The sequence below is a fragment of the Simochromis diagramma genome, unplaced genomic scaffold, assembly GCF_900408965.1.
Source record: "Simochromis diagramma unplaced genomic scaffold, fSimDia1.1 OVJJ01000747.1, whole genome shotgun sequence".
NCBI lineage: Eukaryota > Metazoa > Chordata > Actinopteri > Cichliformes > Cichlidae > Simochromis > Simochromis diagramma.
Genome location: NW_024386897.1, coordinates 164594 through 185854, shown reverse-complemented (window position 1 = coordinate 185854; position 21261 = coordinate 164594). Strand labels below are relative to the sequence as shown.

General features: G+C 41.0%; 2 protein-coding genes and 1 long non-coding RNA gene across 3 annotated transcripts in view; all 3 read left to right on the top strand.

Moving 5' to 3' along the window:
• Positions 1–21261, top strand: part of LOC120735044 — a 146092-nt gene that overhangs the window by 99620 nt on the left and 25211 nt on the right. Inside the window, exon 12 of the mRNA XM_040034208.1 lies at positions 6781–6964. Within this exon, the coding sequence (XP_039890142.1) occupies positions 6781–6964 (184 nt within the window). The remainder of the gene's footprint in view (positions 1–6780; positions 6965–21261) is intronic.
• LOC120735072 lies at positions 260–5505 on the top strand. The gene is made up of 4 exons (XM_040034254.1): positions 260–479; positions 3165–3515; positions 4781–5113; positions 5206–5505. The coding sequence occupies exons 1-4, from the start codon at positions 443–445 to the stop codon at positions 5331–5333; spliced, it is 849 nt and encodes a 282-aa protein (XP_039890188.1). The 5' UTR covers positions 260–442; the 3' UTR covers positions 5334–5505.
• Positions 1384–2868, top strand: LOC120735085. The gene is made up of 3 exons (XR_005696172.1): positions 1384–1395; positions 1882–1883; positions 2691–2868. It is a non-coding gene; the product is annotated as an uncharacterized LOC120735085 (long non-coding RNA).

Below are 21261 nucleotides of genomic sequence, written 5' to 3'. Positions count from 1 at the left end.
TTCTCCCTCTCTTTTCACACATGCAGTGTTTCAGATATTTATAAATACAATCTTCTGAATATTAACTTCTGCTAAATAGGCTAAAAGTAAAGTGTGATGAAACTAAGTCTCTTTCATTTTAGTAAAAGAACATCAACAAACGTATCTGATAAGAGGAGGAGTGCAGTTTCCTCATACTTTCCATCCTGTTCATCCACTTTTCTGTTAGCCACGCCCCCACAGGTGAACCAGCAAATCACTGCCTCCGTTCTCACAAACGTGTGATCTGTGGCCGGTCGGACTTCATTCCACAGATGTGCTTTAACAAAGTGTGAAGCTGAACTCTGAGCTGTGACAGTGAAGCAGTGTGAGAGTGTCAGTAGATGATCAGCAGAGGAAAGTGAAGCTGCTGTGAGCTGATGTCCTGAAGGGCTTTTAAAGAGTCTCTGAGTTTGACAGGAACATGAAGATGTTTGTGGTGTTTGTGATCCTCCTGCACGGTAAGTACACCTTCCTCTCTCTGCTCTCATCATCAGCTTTTCTTTCATCTCTCTCTCTTTAATGTGTTGAAGTGCAGCAGGAGGAGATTTCCATCAAACACTGGATTCTGATTCAGATCAAACAATACGACTGTTGAAAGTTTCAATAACTACGTACTTCAGCTACAATTTCCATTTTGTATCATGTTTCTGTTTAGCTCTTTGTTCATTAAGTTTAGTTCGTTCACATGTTTGGTTACAGTGTTGTACTGTGCAGTTTCAACCGGAGCTATTACTTCAATTTCTCTTTAACTCTTCACACATTAGCTTTAATTAGCTTCATGAGTCATTTGTAGTCTGCCTACGTCAGTGTAGAAACATTTATACATATGCAAAATAAACTGTGCCCATTAGAAGCAGTTAGACACTGATAAGATTCAACTGGTTCAGACTTAAAACTAAACCTTTATTCTAGTCTTTGTGCACATGGGCAACTGGAGACCTGATGGTTCAACAGTCGATCCTGTTATAGTTCCATAAAATGTTAAATGTAAATTGTCAGTGGACATCTGTGTGTTCACCATGTAATGAAGAGATTTATGTCAGGTCTAAGTGGACCTGAGAGGCAGGATTAGAGGGTTAATGAGGTTCTGTCAGGTTTAACTCTGAGTTCAATGAAATGAAGTGATCCACTTCATACCAGTGTCAGGACTAGAGAGCCTCTATGGTTTTTATATAGAGTCCACACTGACAAATTAAAGATTATTTATTTTTTATATGGAATATAGAGTCTTAATAACAGCGTAATTCCTCCTCGTATGGATTTATTTTGCATAAAATCAGCTTCCTTATTATTTTTCATCGCTTTTGTTACTTGTTTGCTGTTGAAGGATTTAACTCTGCTGGGTCAGAGAGCGCGGTACCAGCTGCAGTCACAGTCGGGCGTCCCTCTGTGAGCTGTGATACTAAAATCTGTTAACTCTGACACTGCGTCTGAATACACGATCACATACACAGACATTCATGATGTTATTGTTATTATTTGTAGACCGATGTTTTTGAGATATTCACACACACATGCATTTTTCAGAAAAATGACTTCAACCAGTCAAACAGTTATTAATGTCCCTTATTGTTCCAAACAAAGTTACAGCAACATTTTTACAGATTAAACTAAAATGATTCTCCTTTATTGACGTTTACCTGCAAACATCAATAATCTAAACTCATTGCTGCCATTAAGTATTCACACATGTAATAGAAGAAAACAACAGCAATAATTATTATTATAATAATAATACATTTAATATTAAATATTTGAAGAATTTAACAAACGCTGAATCCAGTTTTAAAGTATGAACATAGATAAAAAGGTTTCAGTCCCACACGGGTGGGGGTAAATTAAATAAGTTATTTATTTAAGCTGTTAAACCCCCAAACCAAAGAAAAAAACATCTGTGAATCCAACTTTTGGTTTTTCTTTCTCTTATCAGCACGTGAGGTTTAGGTGACATCATGGTTAGTGTGTGTAGCCAAAAATTACATCTGAACAAAGACAATTCTGCTCATTTCATTCATAGTTTCACTTTCAGCTGCACCACCCTCACAGCTGGATTTTGCCTCAGGTCAAAATAATCAAACACGAAGATACAAACATGCTTCTAGTTAATATAGATATATCAATAAAATCTCCACCAGACACCACTCACTGGTTTCTTGACTTTGATTTCTGTGAATCTTCAGTGTTGTCTTTTTGTCTTTTCTTTTGTTCTTTGAGGCAGAACCCACATTACTGCGCCACACACGTTGCATCCACAGCTTTAAGTTATTACACTAGAGTTCATCAATCAGAGTCAACAGTAGAGAAATCTGACTGTGCCTCAGCACAACAAGAATAAAAAGCATTTCAAAAATGCTGCTGATGCACTTTAAATGTCGTCTGAGCAGAGAATCACTTTTGCTTTGCTGTGTAGTGTGGGACAGCACAAAAGCACTGACGACTCTTTTCTTGGTATTTAGAGAATTCAGACAGCTCTGACCCTTCAATCTCACTTCACTCAGTGTAAAACATTTATAACGGATCATTTATTTTCCCATTATACTGCCTGCCCACTGAAAATGGACGTGGATGGTTCATTGACTGCAAGCAGGCTGGTTGACATGTGTGCCAGAATAGGGAAGCAGCAGCGTTCACCAGGAGAAATCTAAAAAACCTGCAGATAGTGGCTTCAGTGACACTGTTCCTATCACTCAGTTTCACTTCAGCTCTTTGTATGTTGGCTGGTAGATGGTACAACAACAGCACAGACAGGAGTGGCCCACAGACTGACCACTGCCTCCATCTGACAACAGAGCTCTCTGCTGGTGTCAGAATCGTTGTACCTTAAATAAAAGTGACACTTTGACTGAACTCCCAGGAGTCAGAGTTCTGTAGATGAAGCACTCCAGTGTTATCCAACGTGAAACGAGGTGTAGTTGCCTCTGTCTGAATGTTATCATGGAAAACGGACTGGTTCTTATATACCACTTTTTAAACCTTTAAGTGCCTCAGTCACTTATTCATACAAGTATGAGTGTTTTCTATCAAACATTTGCACTCCGACAGATCACACATCACAGAGTAACTTGGGGTTAGTATCTTGCCTCCCCAGACTGGAGCAGCCCACAACAAACCAACAACATTCACTTGATTTGTGTTACTTCCAGTTTCCCAGCATGCTCTGGCTGTGGTGGTGGAGGTGAATGAGGGAGAAAGGTCTGTCCTGCTGCCCTGTCTGTACTCAGGTTCTACACCTGAGGACAATCCCACAGTGACGTGGACTTGCAGTGACCTCGATCCCAAATCTGTACACTTACGAAGAGCAGGAGGAGATGATCTTAGAGGACAAAACCAGCGTTACAGAGAACGTACATCAATGAATCGTTACGCCCTAATCACAAAGGACTTCAGCCTCACGCTGAGGAAACCCACAAAGACTGACAGCGGCAACTACACCTGCTCCATCAGCAATGGAAGACAAGAACGGAGACTCAGAGACATCCAGCTGAAGGTCAAAGGTCAGCAAAAACTTCAACAACTGCTGTAATTACTGGTCATAAGTCAGTACTGTATACAAAGTTCAGAGGTCAAACTAAAAAAACTATTTCCATCGTTTTTGTTCATCTTCTGGTCAGAGGCGAGTTCATGTCAGGGAGGTCACCACACACATGTCTGTACATACATTTATAACTGCTAGCTGACTTTTTACACATCACTCAACATGAAACGAAAAGACCCAGAGAGTCGGGCTGGGCCATATCACACCGTTCACGGTAATAACCGTATGATGTTGGGCAATGATAAGAAAACGAAATATCGCGATAGAATATGGGTAAAACGCGCATGCGCAGTGCCTTTGTTTTCATACGCACATGGCGGAAAAAGCATGGCAGAGAATGATAAGGGCGAAAGCGGATCGTTGAATGAAACAGATGAACCAGAACTGGTTTGTAAAAATGCTGCAACTTCAGTGGTGTGGAACTGGTTTAGCTTTCATCCATCAGATACACAACAAAGCACTATTTTTGGTAGAGCATGCTAGCGGGCCGTCGTTATTACCGTGTTTTTTGGAAAATACGGCACATTTAAAATCAATCCTTTGATTTTTCTGAAAGTCGACAGTGCCCCTTATAATCCCGTGTGCCTTATGTATGAATTCTGGTTGTGTTTACTGACCTCGAAACGATTGTATGTACACGGCGCTTGAAAATCTGTTAAATGATTTAGTACGACTTTGCTAAGCTACGAACCCGAACCGCTCGATGGATTGTCGGAGCATTACGGCTATCGTATGGAGGAGCCTCGCGGAGTGATACATACTGTGCTTCAGCATAATATTACCGTATTGTGTGTGTATGACCTGTTTTTAAGTTTTGTGGATATTATACATGGTTATGCTGAGGATATGTCGGCCAGTTTCCACTGGAAATGCCTTTTGGTTAAACTGACAGTGAGGAATTTGCATTTGCACTGCAAATTTTTTATATAACCTTAATGCACATAAAAAACAGCTGCTTGTTTAAGTGAAAATACATTGATGGGTTTTTTGCACTAATGAAGTTGTGGAGTTGTAAAGTATTTTGTCTAGTGTCAATTATATCGTCAGTTATCGCAAATTTTCAAATGTATATCATGATAAATATTTTTGGCCATATCGCCCTGCTTTACCAGAGAATATTATTAATGTTTGGTGGACAGCGTCAGAGGTCAGGATTGTGCTTCAGTTACCATCAGTATTACTATAGTAACCTATAGTTGATACTGTGGTTTCTTGTCCTCTCAGACCAGCAGGTGGATGTGAAGGTGAGGGAAGGGTCACAGTCTGTCATCCTGCCCTGCAAAACAACACCTGACCTGCCTGAGGCCACCAGAGTGGAGTGGACTCGCTCTGACCTCGGACTCATGGTGGTCCATGAGTATTCAAACCAAAGTGGCCAACTTAGGACTCAGGATGAAGTTTACAGAGACCGAACGAAGATGAATGAAGACCTGCTGAGAACTGGAGACCTCAGTCTGACCCTGAAACACCCCACAGAGAGAGACAGTGGAGGATACATCTGCACCATCTACAGGGACAAAGACATCCTGACACAGAAAGTAGTGCTGCAGGTCAAAAGTCAGTGCTGGAGATCTAAGTACAGGTCAGAGGTCAATATTGTGGAAAGAGGTCAGAGATCAGAAGTCACATTTTTTAATGTTTCTCCACAGAACCATTTCCATCCTGGGCCACAGCTGTCCTGGTTCTCCTGGTTCTTCTTGTGGTTTCTGGAGGTCTTCTATTTTATTTCCGGAACTATTTCATGTCAGGTGAGTGTCTCCTACTACACTACCCATAATGCCGATGGTTAGCAGGTGTCCTCTGGTGGCTCCTTGACTGCGGCTCACACAAACTTGTTCCAGAAGCTGAAAGAGTTGAGAGTTACAAACAGCTGATACAGAGAGCTGAAGAGAAACTTCCAGGTTTGTTCCAGAAGTCAGAAAACCTCCTTCAGACTCAGTCATTGATCAGTGAAACAGCTCCACAACATGACTTTACTAAACAGTGTGTGTGCTTCACTGCATTGATCTGACACAGAGGCTGCATGTGGACAAGCTGTTCTTCTTCTGTGGTGGTAAACAGCAGCTGACATGGAAACATGTGCTGACAGTAAATGTTGCAGCAGCTTCAGTAAATGTTCCTCCTTGAGTTGTGCTCAGTCATGTGGTGGAGAGCTTCAGATGTTCAGACACATGAGATCTTCATGGTTTCTGTGCTGATGTGTGTGAGACATGGCCGACTGTGGAGGCTCAGTCTGTCTGTTCTTCTTCATCCAACATGTCTGCAGCAGTTTACAGGACGCTGCAGACGAGTTACCAAAGAACGAGTCAGGAACACATCAGGAACAAACTGAGACACAATCTGACTGAGACCAGAAGACAAGGAGGGACAGGGAGGTCATGTGACCATCACAGCTGCTGCTGATGTCATCATGTTGTGCTTTGTTGTTTTCTCAGATTACAAGGTGTTGGTGGATTCAGGGGTGGAGTCTGTCCAGCTGCCCTGCAAAGCTATAGTCAGATTCCTCCAAGACACTAGAGTGGAGTGGAAGGACAGAGACGACAGGAAGGTCCATGTGTATGAGAATGGACGTGACCAGCGTGGAGAACAGGACCAGTTTTACAGAGGACGAACAGAGATGAAGAGAAACCTGCTGAAATTTGGAAACTTCAGTCTGACCCTGAAACACCCCACAGATGATGACAGCTCCACCTACACCTGCACCATCAGCAGGAAGGGAAACTTGCTGAAGAAGAAACAAGTGGAGCTCCATGTCAGAGGTCTGAACATAGTTTCGTACAATAAACATATTTTATATTTGACACTATTTCCTCTCCATACTTCAGCCTCTTGGCCAGTTTTGGTTCTCAGTGGTTTAGAAAGGCAGAGCTTATTGATCAGCAGCAGACTGGATGAAATAAATCATCATAAAACTGAATGAGCGTTTATCAGCTCACTGATGAATGGTATAGATTATTTTGTATTTCTTTAAGTAGAGCTGCAGAGTTCATGAAAAAATAAATCTTGTCATAGACAAACCTGATTTGATTTGGATGGACTTTATCTCTGCTGCTGATTGGACATAAATAAAACAAAGAAACTGTTTATTTTCAGTGGGGCAGTTGGACATGTTTCAGACTGGAACCTGTCAAACATTTCATTGAAAATATGTCATTTGAACCAGTCAAAAATGCTCAGAGTTGCTTTAGTCTGTACGACTGATGTTGTGTTTGTTGTCCTCTCAGTCCCCCAGGAGGAGGTGGTTTCAGGGGTGGAGTCTGTCAAGCTGCCCTGCAAAACTACCATAAACCTGCCTGAAGTTGCTAAAGTGGAGTGGAAGACCAGATTCAACAGGAAGGTCCACGTGTACGAGAACAGATCTGACCAGCTTCAAGATCAGGACCACCGTTACAGAGACCGAACGAAGATGAATAAAGACCCGCTGAGAACTGGAGACTTCAGTCTGACCCTGAAATACCCCACAGACTGGGACACAGACACCTACACCTGCACCGCCTACAGCAGGGAGGGAAACATCCTGATGAAGAAACAAGTGGAGCTGAAAGTCAAAGGTCAGTACTGTTTTGTGTGTGTGAGCTCCAGACGCCATTGAAACGTGAGAAAGTGTAATAACTCCAGCTGTACATATCTTATCCATTTAACACATTAATTACTCGCCAATGGTTGTATTCATAGTTTATTCATAGTTTAACAGTTCCTCTTAGTATTCAACATCATTTAACATCACAACAACGTAGTGGTCACAGACCTTTAGGTCCTACTGACCAACAACACCTGATGGTAATTAAATGGCCTACCGTAAAAACTGCAACAAAAAGACATATCATAGTGTAAAAACAGAGGCACACAAACATAAATGGCTCCTGATGCCCGGCCCCTTATTGTAAAAGCCACAAGACTTGACAATTCTAATTATAAAGAAAATAAGAAGCTACTAATAAAGTCTATTTTAGACACACAAAATCAAACCAAAGCCATCTGCAGAAGAATCTTTAAAAAAATGATATCTCCAGGTTTTAGATTTTGATCTGCTTCTGTGCTTCAGCTTTCTCTACAACTCTGAAAACCTGCTGCTGCTACAGCTCATGTTGTGTTTGTTGTCCTGTCAGTCTGCCAGGAGGAGTTAAAGGAGGGGGTGGAGTCTGTCAAGCTGCCCTTCAAAACCTCAGAAAACCTGCCTGAAGATGCTGAAGTGGTGTGGAGGGACAGCAATGACAGGAAGGTCCACGTGTATCAGAACGGCTCTGACCAGCCTGGAGAACAGCACCAGCTTTACAGAGACCGAACGAAGATGAACGAAGACCCGCTGAAAACTGGAGACCTCAGTCTGACCCTGAAACACCCCACAGATGGAGACAAAGGAGGATACAGCTGTAGAGTCTACGGGGAGATCCAGAGATACAAAAGAGTGCTGCTCAGAGTCAAAGGTTTGTGTGGTTTCCATGTGGTGGGGTGCGAGGCAAATACTGATGTATATAGTGAAATCCACGTCATCAAGAACTGTGAAGAACAGCTTGCTCTAAACTGGAACAAATTATAGAGAAATGGACCAACAGTGAAGTCCAAGCTTTGTTAGAGGTCCAGGCCTGCGCACACACACACAGTGTAAACACAGTGAAACTACAGAGTACTGTGAGGAGGTACAAAAGCTCCTCCTTCTGTTCTACTCAGAAACCCACTGCTGCTGTCTGTACAGCTCATCTTTTGTTTGTCGTCCCCTCAGACTGTCAGGTGGAGAAGGGTGAGGGGGCGGAGTCTGTCCAGCTGCCATTTAAAACAACAGCAAACCTGCCTGGAGATACCAAGGTGCAGTGGAAGGTCAGTGGTGATAAAATGGTCCATGTGTATGAGAACGGCTCTGACCAGCCTCACAAACAGCACCAGGATTACAAAGACCGAACAAAGATGAATGAAGACCTGCTAAAAACTGGAGACCTCAGTCTGACCCTGAAACAGCCCACAGAGAGAGACAGTGGAGAATACAGATGTGAAGTCGACGGGGAGGTCAAGAGAAACAAAACAGTGCACCTCAAAGTCAAAGGTTTGCTTGTGTCTCTGTGTGTACATGTTTTGACATCTTTGTGAGGACACAAACCTGGCATGCTACAATACTTGTGGAGTCTAACGGTGACTTGTGGGGACAAAATGCCCATTTCGATGAGTTCGAAGCCATTTTTGAGTCTCAAATTGTGGTTTAAGTGTCAGTGTAGCGGCAATCTTCAGTCCTTCGTTTCCGCTTCTGCAGGAGATAAAGTTTCTGACTCGTGCTTTTCTAACATAGTTTGTATGCCACTGAAACTGAAAACTGCAAAACAAATATCTCCAGTTCGACCCCAGTTTGTATTTTCCTGATATTATACCAAAAACAACTATAAACAGCAACGGTTAGAAAACTGTTGCTCCTGATTACTTGTCTAACCTTTCATCAACACGTGGCAGCTCAATACGACCACTTTTACGACACCTACCAACACTTTAAAACCACCCAACAGATGAACAAATCAGAACAAATTTACAGAGCATAATATATCAGATTACAACATAAAATAACCAAGATTAAAATTAGAAACAGTGGTTAGGTTTAGGGTTAGGACTTCATTTTTGATTTTTAGGGTAACCCCTTAGCAGTCGGACGTACCGCCCACGGTACGTCCGACTCCTAACCCTTTTAGGCAAAATTTGTAGGACTGCTAAGGGGGTAAGCAGCTTGGGAAAGCATTATGTCAATGGCATGTCCCCACAAGGATGTAAATACATACAAACGTGTGCGTTTGTTTTTGTGCGTGTGTCTGACTGTGTTGTGTCTCCTCTGCAGGGAGAGTTCGGATCAAACAGGACAGGAAGGTCCATGTATATGAGAGCGGCTCTGACCAGCCTGAAGAACAGGACCAGATTTACAAAGACCGAATGGAGATGAAGGAAGACCTGCTAAAAACTGGAGACCTCAGTCTGACCCTGAAACAGCCCACAGAGAGAGACAGTGGAGAGTATACTTGTATAGTCAACAGCAGCAGTATCATCCAATACAAAATGATCCCGCTGAAAGTCAAAGGTATCTGTCTGTCTCTGTCTTCATGTTCATATTTAAAGATTCAAGATGCAAGATTCTTTAGTTGTCATGTGCATCGTTATACAAGTGCAACACACAGTGAAATGTGTCCTGAGAAGCTGCTCGACTGTGCAACAAAACAAGAAAGAGAACATTATATACAGTGAGTGAATATGTACAAAGAGGACATTATGTGCAGTAAGTGAGTGAATTATATACATTATATAAATAAAATAAAACAATCTGTAAATTTACAGTTTGAATCTCAGAATGTACTTTGCATGAGTGATGTGTTAAAGTGTCCTGTGCCGTAGTGAAGCCAGAAGGATTGATTGTTAATTTATTTCAAACATGTAAACAATATACAGGTACATCTAGAAAAGAAAATAAGAGAGAAAAAAATACTAGATCAGACATGATATCAGAATGTGGTAACAATAAGTCCTGTCTCAGTCACGTATGGTGGGGGGCATGTCCTGATTTACCACACAGATGGCCTCAGGATGGAAGCTGCTCTTGAGTTTCTCTGTTTTTGCGCACACGGTGCAGAACCTTCTGCCTGATTGCAGTAATTGGAACAGTTTTTTTCTGGGATGTGACAGGTCCTTCAATAGCTGAGCTATTGTCCAGCACCTACTGGTGTAGATGTCCTGTTGGGAGGGGAGAGCAGCCTTGCAGCAGCGTTCTGCTGTACAGATCACTCTCTGAAGAGCTTTTAGGTCCTTAACATAGCTGTTCCCATACCAGGATGCGATGTTCTGTGTGAGGATGCTCTCCACAGCGCCTATATAGAAAGGCCCGAGGATCACTGGAGAGACCCCAAACTTCCTCAGTTGTCAGAGATGATATTTGTGTGTGTGTGTGTGTGTGTGTGTGTGTGTGTGTGTGTGTGTGTGTGTGTGTGTGTGTGTGTGTGTTTGTGTGTGTCTCTGACTGTCTTGTGTCTCCTCTGCAGGGAGAGTTCAGGTCCAGGATCAAACAGGGGACATCAGGAACAGAAGCAGCTCCATGGATCCAGCTCCTCTGATGGCTGATCAATCAGTTTGATCTGTGTGTTCTTTGATTATTGATCAGCAGTGTTGGGACTAACGCATTATTAAGTAACGCGTTACAGTAACTACGTTATTATTGTGGTAACGAGCACAGTAACTAGTTATTATGCCAAAATCAGGAACGCGTTAGTCGTTTCTGGGATTTAGATAGGGTCGTTACTCGTTACTTCGTGTGGTGGCTATCGTGGAGCTTCCACAGATTCAATAACATTAGCAAGTGGTGGAGGCCAGCAGGGGGATGAAGGAAAAGGGAGGCAAGAGGAGAGACCCGAAGCAGCCGCTGGTCCGAGAGTGTCAGGTGAACTGAACTTCAGGTAAGAAGTTATGACCTGCAGTCCATCTGGGTCAGATATAAACCAAGTTTAGGTGGAGTTTATTTTCGTTATGTTGACTTTATCGTACTGCGTGCTAGCTAGCATGACGGAGTTTCTATACAGCTGGGTGGTGCTATGAAGTTACTGATGTTGAACTTTATTTTGTTCATACAGTTAGTTATTAGAGTTGCCAACCGTCCCGTAAAAAATGGAATCATCTTGTATTCAGAGAAAATATTACGCGTTTCTTATTGAGGTAAAAAGGAACAGTTTGTCCCGAACTTCAGCTACAATGAAAAAGGCACAAAGCTGGAGTTATTCTGTGTTTACGCTGCACAGCTGCCTCTTCTTCTCTCATTCTCCCCCTCCCTCTCCTGTTTCTACTTCAATCATGAAAACTGATCAATGATCAGCTGATCGGCTTTTCTCTCTTGTTTGTTTATCGCCCACTTTGCGCCAGAAAGAGGAAACCAGCGGATGTCGCGCTAAACAACAGCAGCACGTTTAAGCTTGATCAGCTGTTGTTAGAATTAATTTAATATTAATTTCTAGTATCAGCTGATGTTTGCTGGAGCCACAGCTGTAAACCTGCTGGTCATGATATCAGTTTGGTTATCTGGTGAGAGGGAAACATGAAGATGAAACCAGGAGATGTCCTTACTGGATCATCAGAGCTGTGATGGAGAAACAGGTTTACCTTTTAGGTGACATGAATGAGTTGAAGTTATGAACTGTTTCTGAGAGACAAATAACACCAGGATCCTTTTCTATGTAGCTGACAGCTGGTAACTGTGCAGGGGTGGGTCTAGCAAAGTGTTGCCAGGGGGGCAGGTAGGGCATTAACAGGGAAAGGGGGGCACAAAGAAATACTTTTCTTTCTTATTCTCATTTAAAATGTCTCGCTTTAAAAAAAAATTATTATCTGAGTCTTGCAACAAACAATTGATAGATTGATGCATATATACCATCAGAACAGTGTACATCACTGTCACAGCAGTGTTTGTTTTCATTCAAAGGCTTTATGATTTTTACTATAATGGTGTATCTCTAGTCAAAATGCCCGGGCCAGTTTTCTGTCCCAGTCCAGCTCTGTATGCAGCTCATCTGCAGTCTGGTGTTACCTACATCTTCCTATTGAGAAGGCAGAATTTCCGAGTTCTGAGTACAGTCAAAGCACCACGACTGCAGTTTTTGTGTTGGATGTAAAAAGCGCACATGACACTGTGACGTAGGCTAGAATCATGGCGGCGGTCAATGACGGTCCAGGCGTGGGATTTCTCTCGTGGAAATGTGCACATTATCTTTTCCTTTCTATTCGTAGGTGGCACAGTGCACTGTGGCAAGTAAGCAAGCTAGAAGACTGGCAAAGTTATGGAAGAAACACATTAACAAGAGAATTCTGAGTAAAACCAAAGTTACTTTACCTAGTAACTAGTTACTCTGAAAGTAACGAGTAACTTGAAGTAACTGAGTTACTTTTGATAGAAGTAACTAGTAATGTAACTAAGTTACTAATTTAAATTAACTTACCCAACACTGTTGATCAGTGATGTCAGAGTGGAGTCAGTGTGATGTTGTTGTGTGTTTGAGACTTTTAGTGTCCATGAAGGTCTCTGCTGCCGTAGATCCTCTGAACTGTGACAGAGGTCTCACTCTGGAGGAAACTCTCAGCACTTTCCAGCAGCTCCTCCATCATGGAGGACGTTCCCTCACTGTAACAGGTGGAGGAGAGAGGAGAGGAAGCACAGGTGGATCCTCTGAGGAAGACATTCTGTTAAATGAGAGGAAACACAAAGATATGATTGCTTCGTCTCAGTCCAATCGATCTGTTTTCATGTGTACCTCAGTGTGATTGTTTATGTTTAACTTTTGCATATTGTACAGAGTCGTGTGATCTGCCCCGGCATGACAAATGTAAATAATTTTATTATGAGGCAGGTGTAGTTATCTTATATTTATATTAATCTGTTCAGTGAACAGAATAAAAATGCCCTCTTTGATCTACTGTGGTTCTTCTTCTGTGGTGTTTCTGATGGAGCAGCTGCTCCTGATGTTTGAGGATGAGACCAGAGTTCCTACAGCTTCAGGTCAGAGAGACTGAAGCTCTCCAAGTGCTAATTGGAGATAAACTATTTGAATTTCAGGAACAAGGCCATTCCTCCAATCAAGCATCTTCCAGTTCCTTTCTATATATAATCCCCCAGTTCTACAAGCGGTTCATTCTCATTTTCATGCCCGTCCACCCGTCCTTTTTTCACTTCTTTAACTTTCTCCCTTAGAATTAGTAATTGGGAATCTTCAGGGGCGAGGCCTTCCCCAATCTGCAGCTCACTTCATGTTTAAGCCATTCGCCTTTATGTATTAAAATAATATCAAACCTAAAATGAGGACGTGGGCCCACTGAGTGAAAGTTTTTATCTGGCCAGCTTCAGTAAGAAATACAGATTATTCAAACAAACGTTATTAACCCGATCAAAAAACAGGGAATGTACTTAATGACTTCATCCAAACTTTCATGTAGACTGAACTCAGTTTTTACATTTTTTTTAAACTCTCAGAGTATCAGAGCCCACCACAGCTAAAACAATCAGTCTCACACATCTAAACTCAAATTCACTGGATTAACAATTATAATCCACGAGCTAAACAGTTTGTAAATATAACGTATAAAGAAATAAATAAAGTCAAATTTCTCATCTACTGACATGCTTTTCTTATAATTCAGCAGGTTGTTCCAAAAGTTAGACTAATTACATATTTTTCATCAATATTTAAAATCCTGACCTGTACCTGTTGGTTAGATCTGCTGTAAGTAATATAAGTTTTTCACGTTTAGTTTAAATGTGATACAGTCATTTAAAGAGTAAGGAAAGTTCAGGCACATAGAGCTAAAATAAAAATCATCATCGCTCTTTACATCCAACCTCAGTAGGTGGGGTTATCACCGTGGAGACAGACTTTCTTGTCAAGTTTAACCCTCTTGAGGCAGGCGTTGCCGATTTGCAACAGTTAAAAACTAACAACCTGATTACCCCTCATACATATTTTATGAGGATTTTTTACTCAGTAGTACCACTGCAGGACTTGGTTGTGCATTAGCAACAAAAAGTTTAATTTGAGCCTGAGAGGGTTAAAGTGATATCTGATGTTTTCAATGTCACTGTGAGTAGGAGAGCTTAGAGCACGGTATCTTGTATGTTTTCCTGTGACTGACAGTACAGTCATGCAGTATATATACCAGCAGTACTAAGATTAGAAACAATTACCAGACGTCTCCAGCAGGGGGAGCATGGAGCTGTTAAACTACCACATAGTTTCCTCTCTTCAGTCGTTACATATGAGCTGAGAAACATTTGTGTCTGAGCAGCTTTCATAGTAAAATGTTCATGTTTATGGTAACAAACATGTATCTGTGCTCACATGTTAGAACAAAGGTAAACACTCCCACAGATTTCTGTACTGTCCATGCTGAAGGACATATCCTGGTCAAGAATGAGCCCAAGAATCCTCACAGTGTTACTGCAGGTTGGATACCACATTTATTATATTTGCAGGGACAAGTACAAGAATTTACTCAATTTATCTGAATTTCGAAGAAGAAGATTAGAGGTCATCCAACTCTTTAAGTCTTTAATACAGTAATTTAACTAGTTTGCGTGTATTATCTGACTTCTGTTTTTTTCATTTTATTTTAACAGGGCAAAACCTATACAGGACATGACACACAACAAGAACAAGCTGAAACAGACGGGGCAAAAGACAGATAGTGAGTGGGGTGCAGGGATGTAAGTCAGGTCAAATGAGATGGGATCCTAGATGTATGTCATTTATTATTTAACGGTTTAATTTTAAACAAAAATAAAACATCAATATTTATGAATTTCAGAAAAGCAGAATTAAACTTTCAATAAAAACCTCATTTCATAAAACCATTTTTGCATTCTGCATTCAAAAATTGATTTTCAAAATTGTTTTTAAAAAAACAACAGAAAGAAATCAATAGATACAAAAATTAAGATTTATTACTGACATTTAGAATGGTGATTCCACTCATTTAAAACCCATTTCACCTCCTGTTAGCTCACAGGTTAGCTATGATATTAGATAATGGATTAGCTTTGGGATTAACTATTTGATTTGCTATCTATTTTTAAAATCCCTGTCACGGATGAATGCTGTGTGTGGACAGGAGAGAAAGGCCCAATGTACTCCAGGATACAAAATATAAACTCAAAACCTCAGCTTTATTCCTGACACAATCAAAGAGAAAACTAAACTGTGGAACACTAGAAACAATATGACGGTGTGACACGACACAGAGCAAAGAAAACACAGGGTTTAAATACACAGAAGAGTATTCAGGGAATGGGAGATAGGAGGGAAGCACAGCTAATGAGACAAGGGAAGCAAAACCAGACACACTGCACACAGGACAGGGACTATCAAAATAAAACCTGAAACAATTCACAAGGACAAGTACTTGAGGCTGAGAAACCGACTGAAGGAATGTTACACATGGTACACAAGGAAAATACAGTAACCCAAACTGGAAGCAAGAACAAATATAACATTCAGAAAACCAAAACCACGAATGACCAATAAGCGAACACAAAACGCTGGGTCAGACGTAGGACCATGACAATCCCAAAGCAATGCAAATTAACCACATGCTGCTTTTGATGTGAGGAGCTCTGATTGGTTGGACAGACACAGGCTGGCTGCCACTGCTGTTTGTGCTCATAGCTGCGCCCAGCTAAGAAGAGTGTGATCTTGTACAAAGGCCGTTCAGCCTCGAGATTTACACTCTGACCAGCACGGATATGTGAAGACTGAAGCTAAAGCTGTCCCACACAACTGATGGAAGACTGATGGATGTATTACGCCCCAGCAGTACAAGCTATCTACCCTTTTTAGTAAGCTAATGTGCTCTTCAGTTTGAATAGAGTGATATCGATTGTTTAAATCCTGAATCGAGTTTTAAATATAAACCTATTTTGCCAGAAACACCAGAATCTTAGGTTAAAGCTGATGAAACAATTTCAACAACCACCGAACAGCAAAAACAACAACAGGATTAAAGAGCAGGTAAACAGAAAAATATCGCAAAACTCTTAGCTGTGTCTCTAATCAAACCTGTATAACTTGCTTCACATCAACAGCATCAGGTAATGTTCATGGTTTTCTTCTGTTTTATTTCTGCAGAATATTTTTTAGGTTATCGGCTGTAAAAAGTCAGTCCAGGACAATTTCCTTTATGTTTTTCTGTTTTATCCTCAGCTACTTTGACATAAAGACATCTGCTGTAATGTTTACACCTCTGATGAAGTCTCACAAGTGTCAGCTTTGTTTTATACGCAGATATAAAAATATGGATATGTACAGATAAATGAGCAGAATTATTCTATTTCTGACTGAGTCGAGTCGTGGATTGAATTGAATTGGTACTTTGTGAATCAGAATGGAATCAGTTATAGAAATCAGTGACGATATCAGCCCTGATTAGAACCAGCACTGAGGCCTGTTACATTTATACAGTGTCAGAGCAAACTGCAACCTACAGCCTTTAAACTAGCAATTAAAATGCTGACAGTAAACACATCAGTCCAGATGTTACCACATTACTTTATGACACTTAGAGTTAAAAGAACGGAGACAGGCTGATTAAAATAACAGCTGTCTCAGTTCTCTCATTCCTTATATTATCTCCAGTCTTAGCAGAGGGCAGCGATCACTTAGATTTCTCAATCTAAACAGTGAATGCATTTAAAGCATGAACTGCACACCTAGCCATCAAAAGTTTGGTAAAGCAGCATGAATACTGTAAAGTTTTATCTGAGACCATGTTTGATGATATTACACTCTGACTGTTCTTCTTCATTTTTCAATTAGGTTTAATCAAATGTGGCAACTTTGTCTTGTGCTGTAAGATGAACCCACTGTCTTCATGAGCACACCTTTTTAAAAACACATCCTGTTCAAAGGTGATTTGTACACGGTCAAACTAATAGGAGAAATAAAAATACAAACACATAACGAGTTTGGATGTTGGCAGATCTGTAATTGGTTATGAGAACAAACACTGATGAAAGGGGTCAGTTTCACTTCTATTGAAAGAACCTTCGCTTTCCCTCAGCTTTGGTGAGCATTTAAGCATTAAACTACTCTCCTTAAAAAGTCGATTGAATTTAACGGTTTTCAAACATTTCATCACTCATCTGTGAGACTGAAGAAGTCACTTGGATGAGGGATAAAACAATTTTCCAAGGAAACATCCAGTGGACCTAAGCTTTTGGGCATATCCTTGCCTATAATTTATCCATCAAGAGATTTTTTTATGTATACATTGTTTTTCAGTTATTGTTCATCTTGTTTTTCTTATTATCTCCTATTTCCAGTCTTAGCAGCACCTCTCAGAGTAAACCACTGTAACCTTTCTGCCATTGATCAGACAACAACATCATTGAGCCACGTGGTATTCTTAGGAGATTAAGACCAAAACTGACACAAAAATGAAGACACAAATTAATTGTCGAATTAAAATCTACAACATGTTTAGGAAGGCTTGAAAAAATAGTGATTGACTGCAACAAACCTTAATAACTTTTATTTATTAGTATTTGTTCTCAAGTTTAAAAAAGATACATATGTAAAGCTATGTCAAAGGTTAGCTATGGTATTATTAGATGTGTATGTATACTCCATATATCTTCAGTATTATATGAATCATACGATGAAAAAACACTTACCTCACGTCTTTTCTTATCACAAAACCGATGAATCATCCACTGCCTTTTAGTGGCTGCCAGCCCCGTCCTTAGCATGTTTTATTTCCTGCCACTTCCCGCTGGTCTATCACATTATTGTCTCCCCAGAAACACTCCCCTTGAGATTTTCTTTTTCCTATATTCATTGTGTTTTGTGTGTTTTTGCACAGTTTTTCTATTTGGTGGTGTTTTCCTAAGTTGCAGTCCATTTGGCCTCTCAGGGCCACCCTACTTCTGAAGAAAGAGTCGTTTTAGTTTTTTGAGAGAAAAACTGAATTATAACTTTTACATAATTATTAAAACACCTGACCTTTAATCTTTTGGGTGTGATGCAGCAAGCTTTTCACACCTGGGTTGGGACATTTTATTTGTCTCCTCTCTGCACTCCACGTTTGTGTTCCAGAGGGATTCAATAGGTAGTGATAGGTAGGTAATTACAGTGGTTTGCAAAAGTATTCGGCCCCCTTGAATTTTTCCACATTTTGTCACATTACAGCCACAAACATGAATCATTTTTATTGGAATTCCACATGAAAGACCAACACAAAGTGGTGTACCCGTGAGAAGTGGAACGAAAAGCCACGACAAGGCCGTCCACCTAAACTCACAGGCCAAACAAGGAGAGCGCTGATCAGAAATGCAGCCAAGAGGCCCATGGTGACTCTGGACGAGCTGCAGAGATCTACAGCTCAGGTGGGGGAATCTGTCCACAGGACAACTATTAGTCGTGCACTGCACAAAGTTGGCCTTTATGGAAGAGTGGCAAGAAGAAAGCCATTGTTAACAGCAAACCATAAGAAGTCCCGTTTGCAGTTTGCCACAAGCCATGTGGGGGACACAGCAAACATGTAGAAGAAGATGCTCTGGTCAGATGAGACCAAAATGGAACTTTTTGGCCAAAATGCAAAAAGCTCTGTGTGGAAAACTAACACTGCACATCACTCTGAACACACCATCCTCACTGTCAAATATGGTGGTGGCAGCATCATGCTCTGGGGTGCTTCTCTTCAGCAGGGACAGGGAAGCTGGTCAGAGTTGATGGGAAGATGGATGGAGCCAAATACAGGACAACCTTGGAAGAAAACCTCTTGGAGTCTGCAAAAGACTTGAGACTGGGGCGGAGGTTCACCTTCCAGCAGGACAACGACCCTAAACATAAAGCCAGGGCAACAATGGAGTGGTTTCAAACAAAACATATCCATGTGCTAGAATGGCCCAGTCAAAGTCCAGATCTAAATCCAATCGAGAATCTGTGGCAAGATCTGAAAACTGCCGTTCACAAACGCTGTCCATCTGATCTGACTGAGCTGGAGCTGTTTTGCAAAGAAGAATGGGCAAAGATTTCAGTCTCTAGATGTGCAAAGCTGGTAGAGACAGACCCTAAAAGACTGGCAGCTGTAACTGCAGCAAAAGCTGATTCTACAAAGTATTGACTCAGGGGGCTGAATAATTACGCACACCCCACTTATCAGTTATTTATTTGTAAAAAATGTTTGGAATCATGTATGATTTTCGTTCCACTTCTCACGTGTGCACCACTTTGTGTTGGTCTTTCACATGGAATTCCAATAAAATTGATTCATGTTTGTGGCTGTAATGTGACAAAATGTGGAAAAGTTCAGGGCCGAATACTTTCGCAAGCCACTGTATTTGTGCACACTTCCATCCAGCCTTAATGTGCACAGCACAGTCCAGAAATGGCAAACTATTATTTGTTGTATCTTCCTTGGTAAAAGTTATGTTTCTATCCACCGAGTTGATGTGAGCAGTGAAGGATTCTACTTTTTGGGTTTGGATTTTGATACAGGTATCTCTGGAACACAATCTCGGGATAATCAGGACCCCACAGAGTGCGCTCATAGGTTGCTACTGCTACTGGAAGCAAAGAGTTTTTTTTTTTTTCGTAAATTCTATCATGGGGGACCGGCAAATGCGATAACAACTGCTTTTCCGCTCATCTTTCATCCAGCCATATTTCAAAAAATCCTTGGAGCACAACAAGTTATACTAGCCTGGGCTAGATTAGAATATAGATTAATTTTTATCTGATTTGATAAATGATGGTTAAATTAATTCCCATGGATTATTGTGGTTACCAATGAATACAAAATGTAGTTAAGGTAATTACTTTTTATGACTCAGAGGTTTCTTAAAGTGTGCAGAGAAATCACTGATTACAATAAACATAAAGAAAAAGCTGTCAGGGTATTCAGCCTTTCACATATTTACTCTAAGTTTCCATCCGTGTTTGTTTACATTTCAGATTTAGTGTGTACAGCCAGACATAATGGCAGACTGCCAAAACTGACTACTACTCATAGTTTTACACCTGTTGGCCCACTGTCAGTCACACCCACAACTTCCTAATCCCTGTAGCTTTGTCAGCGGATCACGTCTTGTCCTGTGTCTGTATGAGCTTCGTGCCTTCTTTAAGTGAAATTGTAAAGAGGGATTGAGACCGTGTGAGGGTTTGTGGAGTGCTGTAATGAATGCTGTAGTGCAAGAAGTTCTTTGTTTATGTTGTTTTTTTACTACAAATAATGAATAGAAGATGCAAACAAAAAGAGTGAGAGGGGCAGTGTTAAGGAAAATGTATATCACTAAAAGATTATACTGACTACTAAATACAATTTTCCATTGAAGGCAGGAAAAGTTGAAGGTGGGGCTTTGTGTGTGTTAGGCTGAGGCTGCAGCAGTCACCCTCCAACCAGAGCACTTGGGTGCGAAAACTACGCGTCCTCCTCTTTCCTCAGAAGTGATCGGTGGCCGGCCGGACTTCATTCCACAGATGTGCTTTAACAAATGTGAAGCTGAACCTAGCTGTGACAGTGAAGCAGTGTGAGAGTGTCCGTAGAATGATCAGCAGAGGAAGTGAGCTGCGTGAGCTGAGGGTCCTGAAGGGCTTTTAAAGAGTCTCTGGTTTGACAGGAACATGAAGATGTTTGTGGTGTTTGTGATCCCTCCTGCACGGGAAGTACACCTTCCTCTCTCTGCTCTCATCATCAGCTTTTCTTTCATCTCTCTTCTCTTTAATTGTGTTGAAGTGCAGCAGAGGAGATTCCATCAAACACTGGATTCTGATTCACATCAAACTAACAATCCAAGCTGCTAAATCTGAAGTTGTGTTACAATCACTTGCTCTGTGTGTGTGGTTTTTTGTTTTTTGGGGGTTTTTTTGGCACTGTCCTATGAATGGATCAGATTCCTGGAAGGGTCCAAACTATTGGTTTGTTAGCTTAAGTTTGTATTTTCACTACAACTGGTGGAAGTTTCATTAACTATATATTTCAGCTACAATTTCCATTTTGTATCATGTTTCGGTTTAGCTCTTTGTGCATTAATTTTAGTTCTTTCACAGGTTTGGGTTACAGTGTTGTACTGTGCAGTTCAACAGAATCTATTCTCTTGAGAGCACTGATAGCGGTTTTTACTTCAATGCCTTTTTAACTCTTCACACATTAGCATTAACCACTTTGTGAGATTTCTAATCTGCCTATGTCTGTGACAAATGTTTGAAGCATATGGG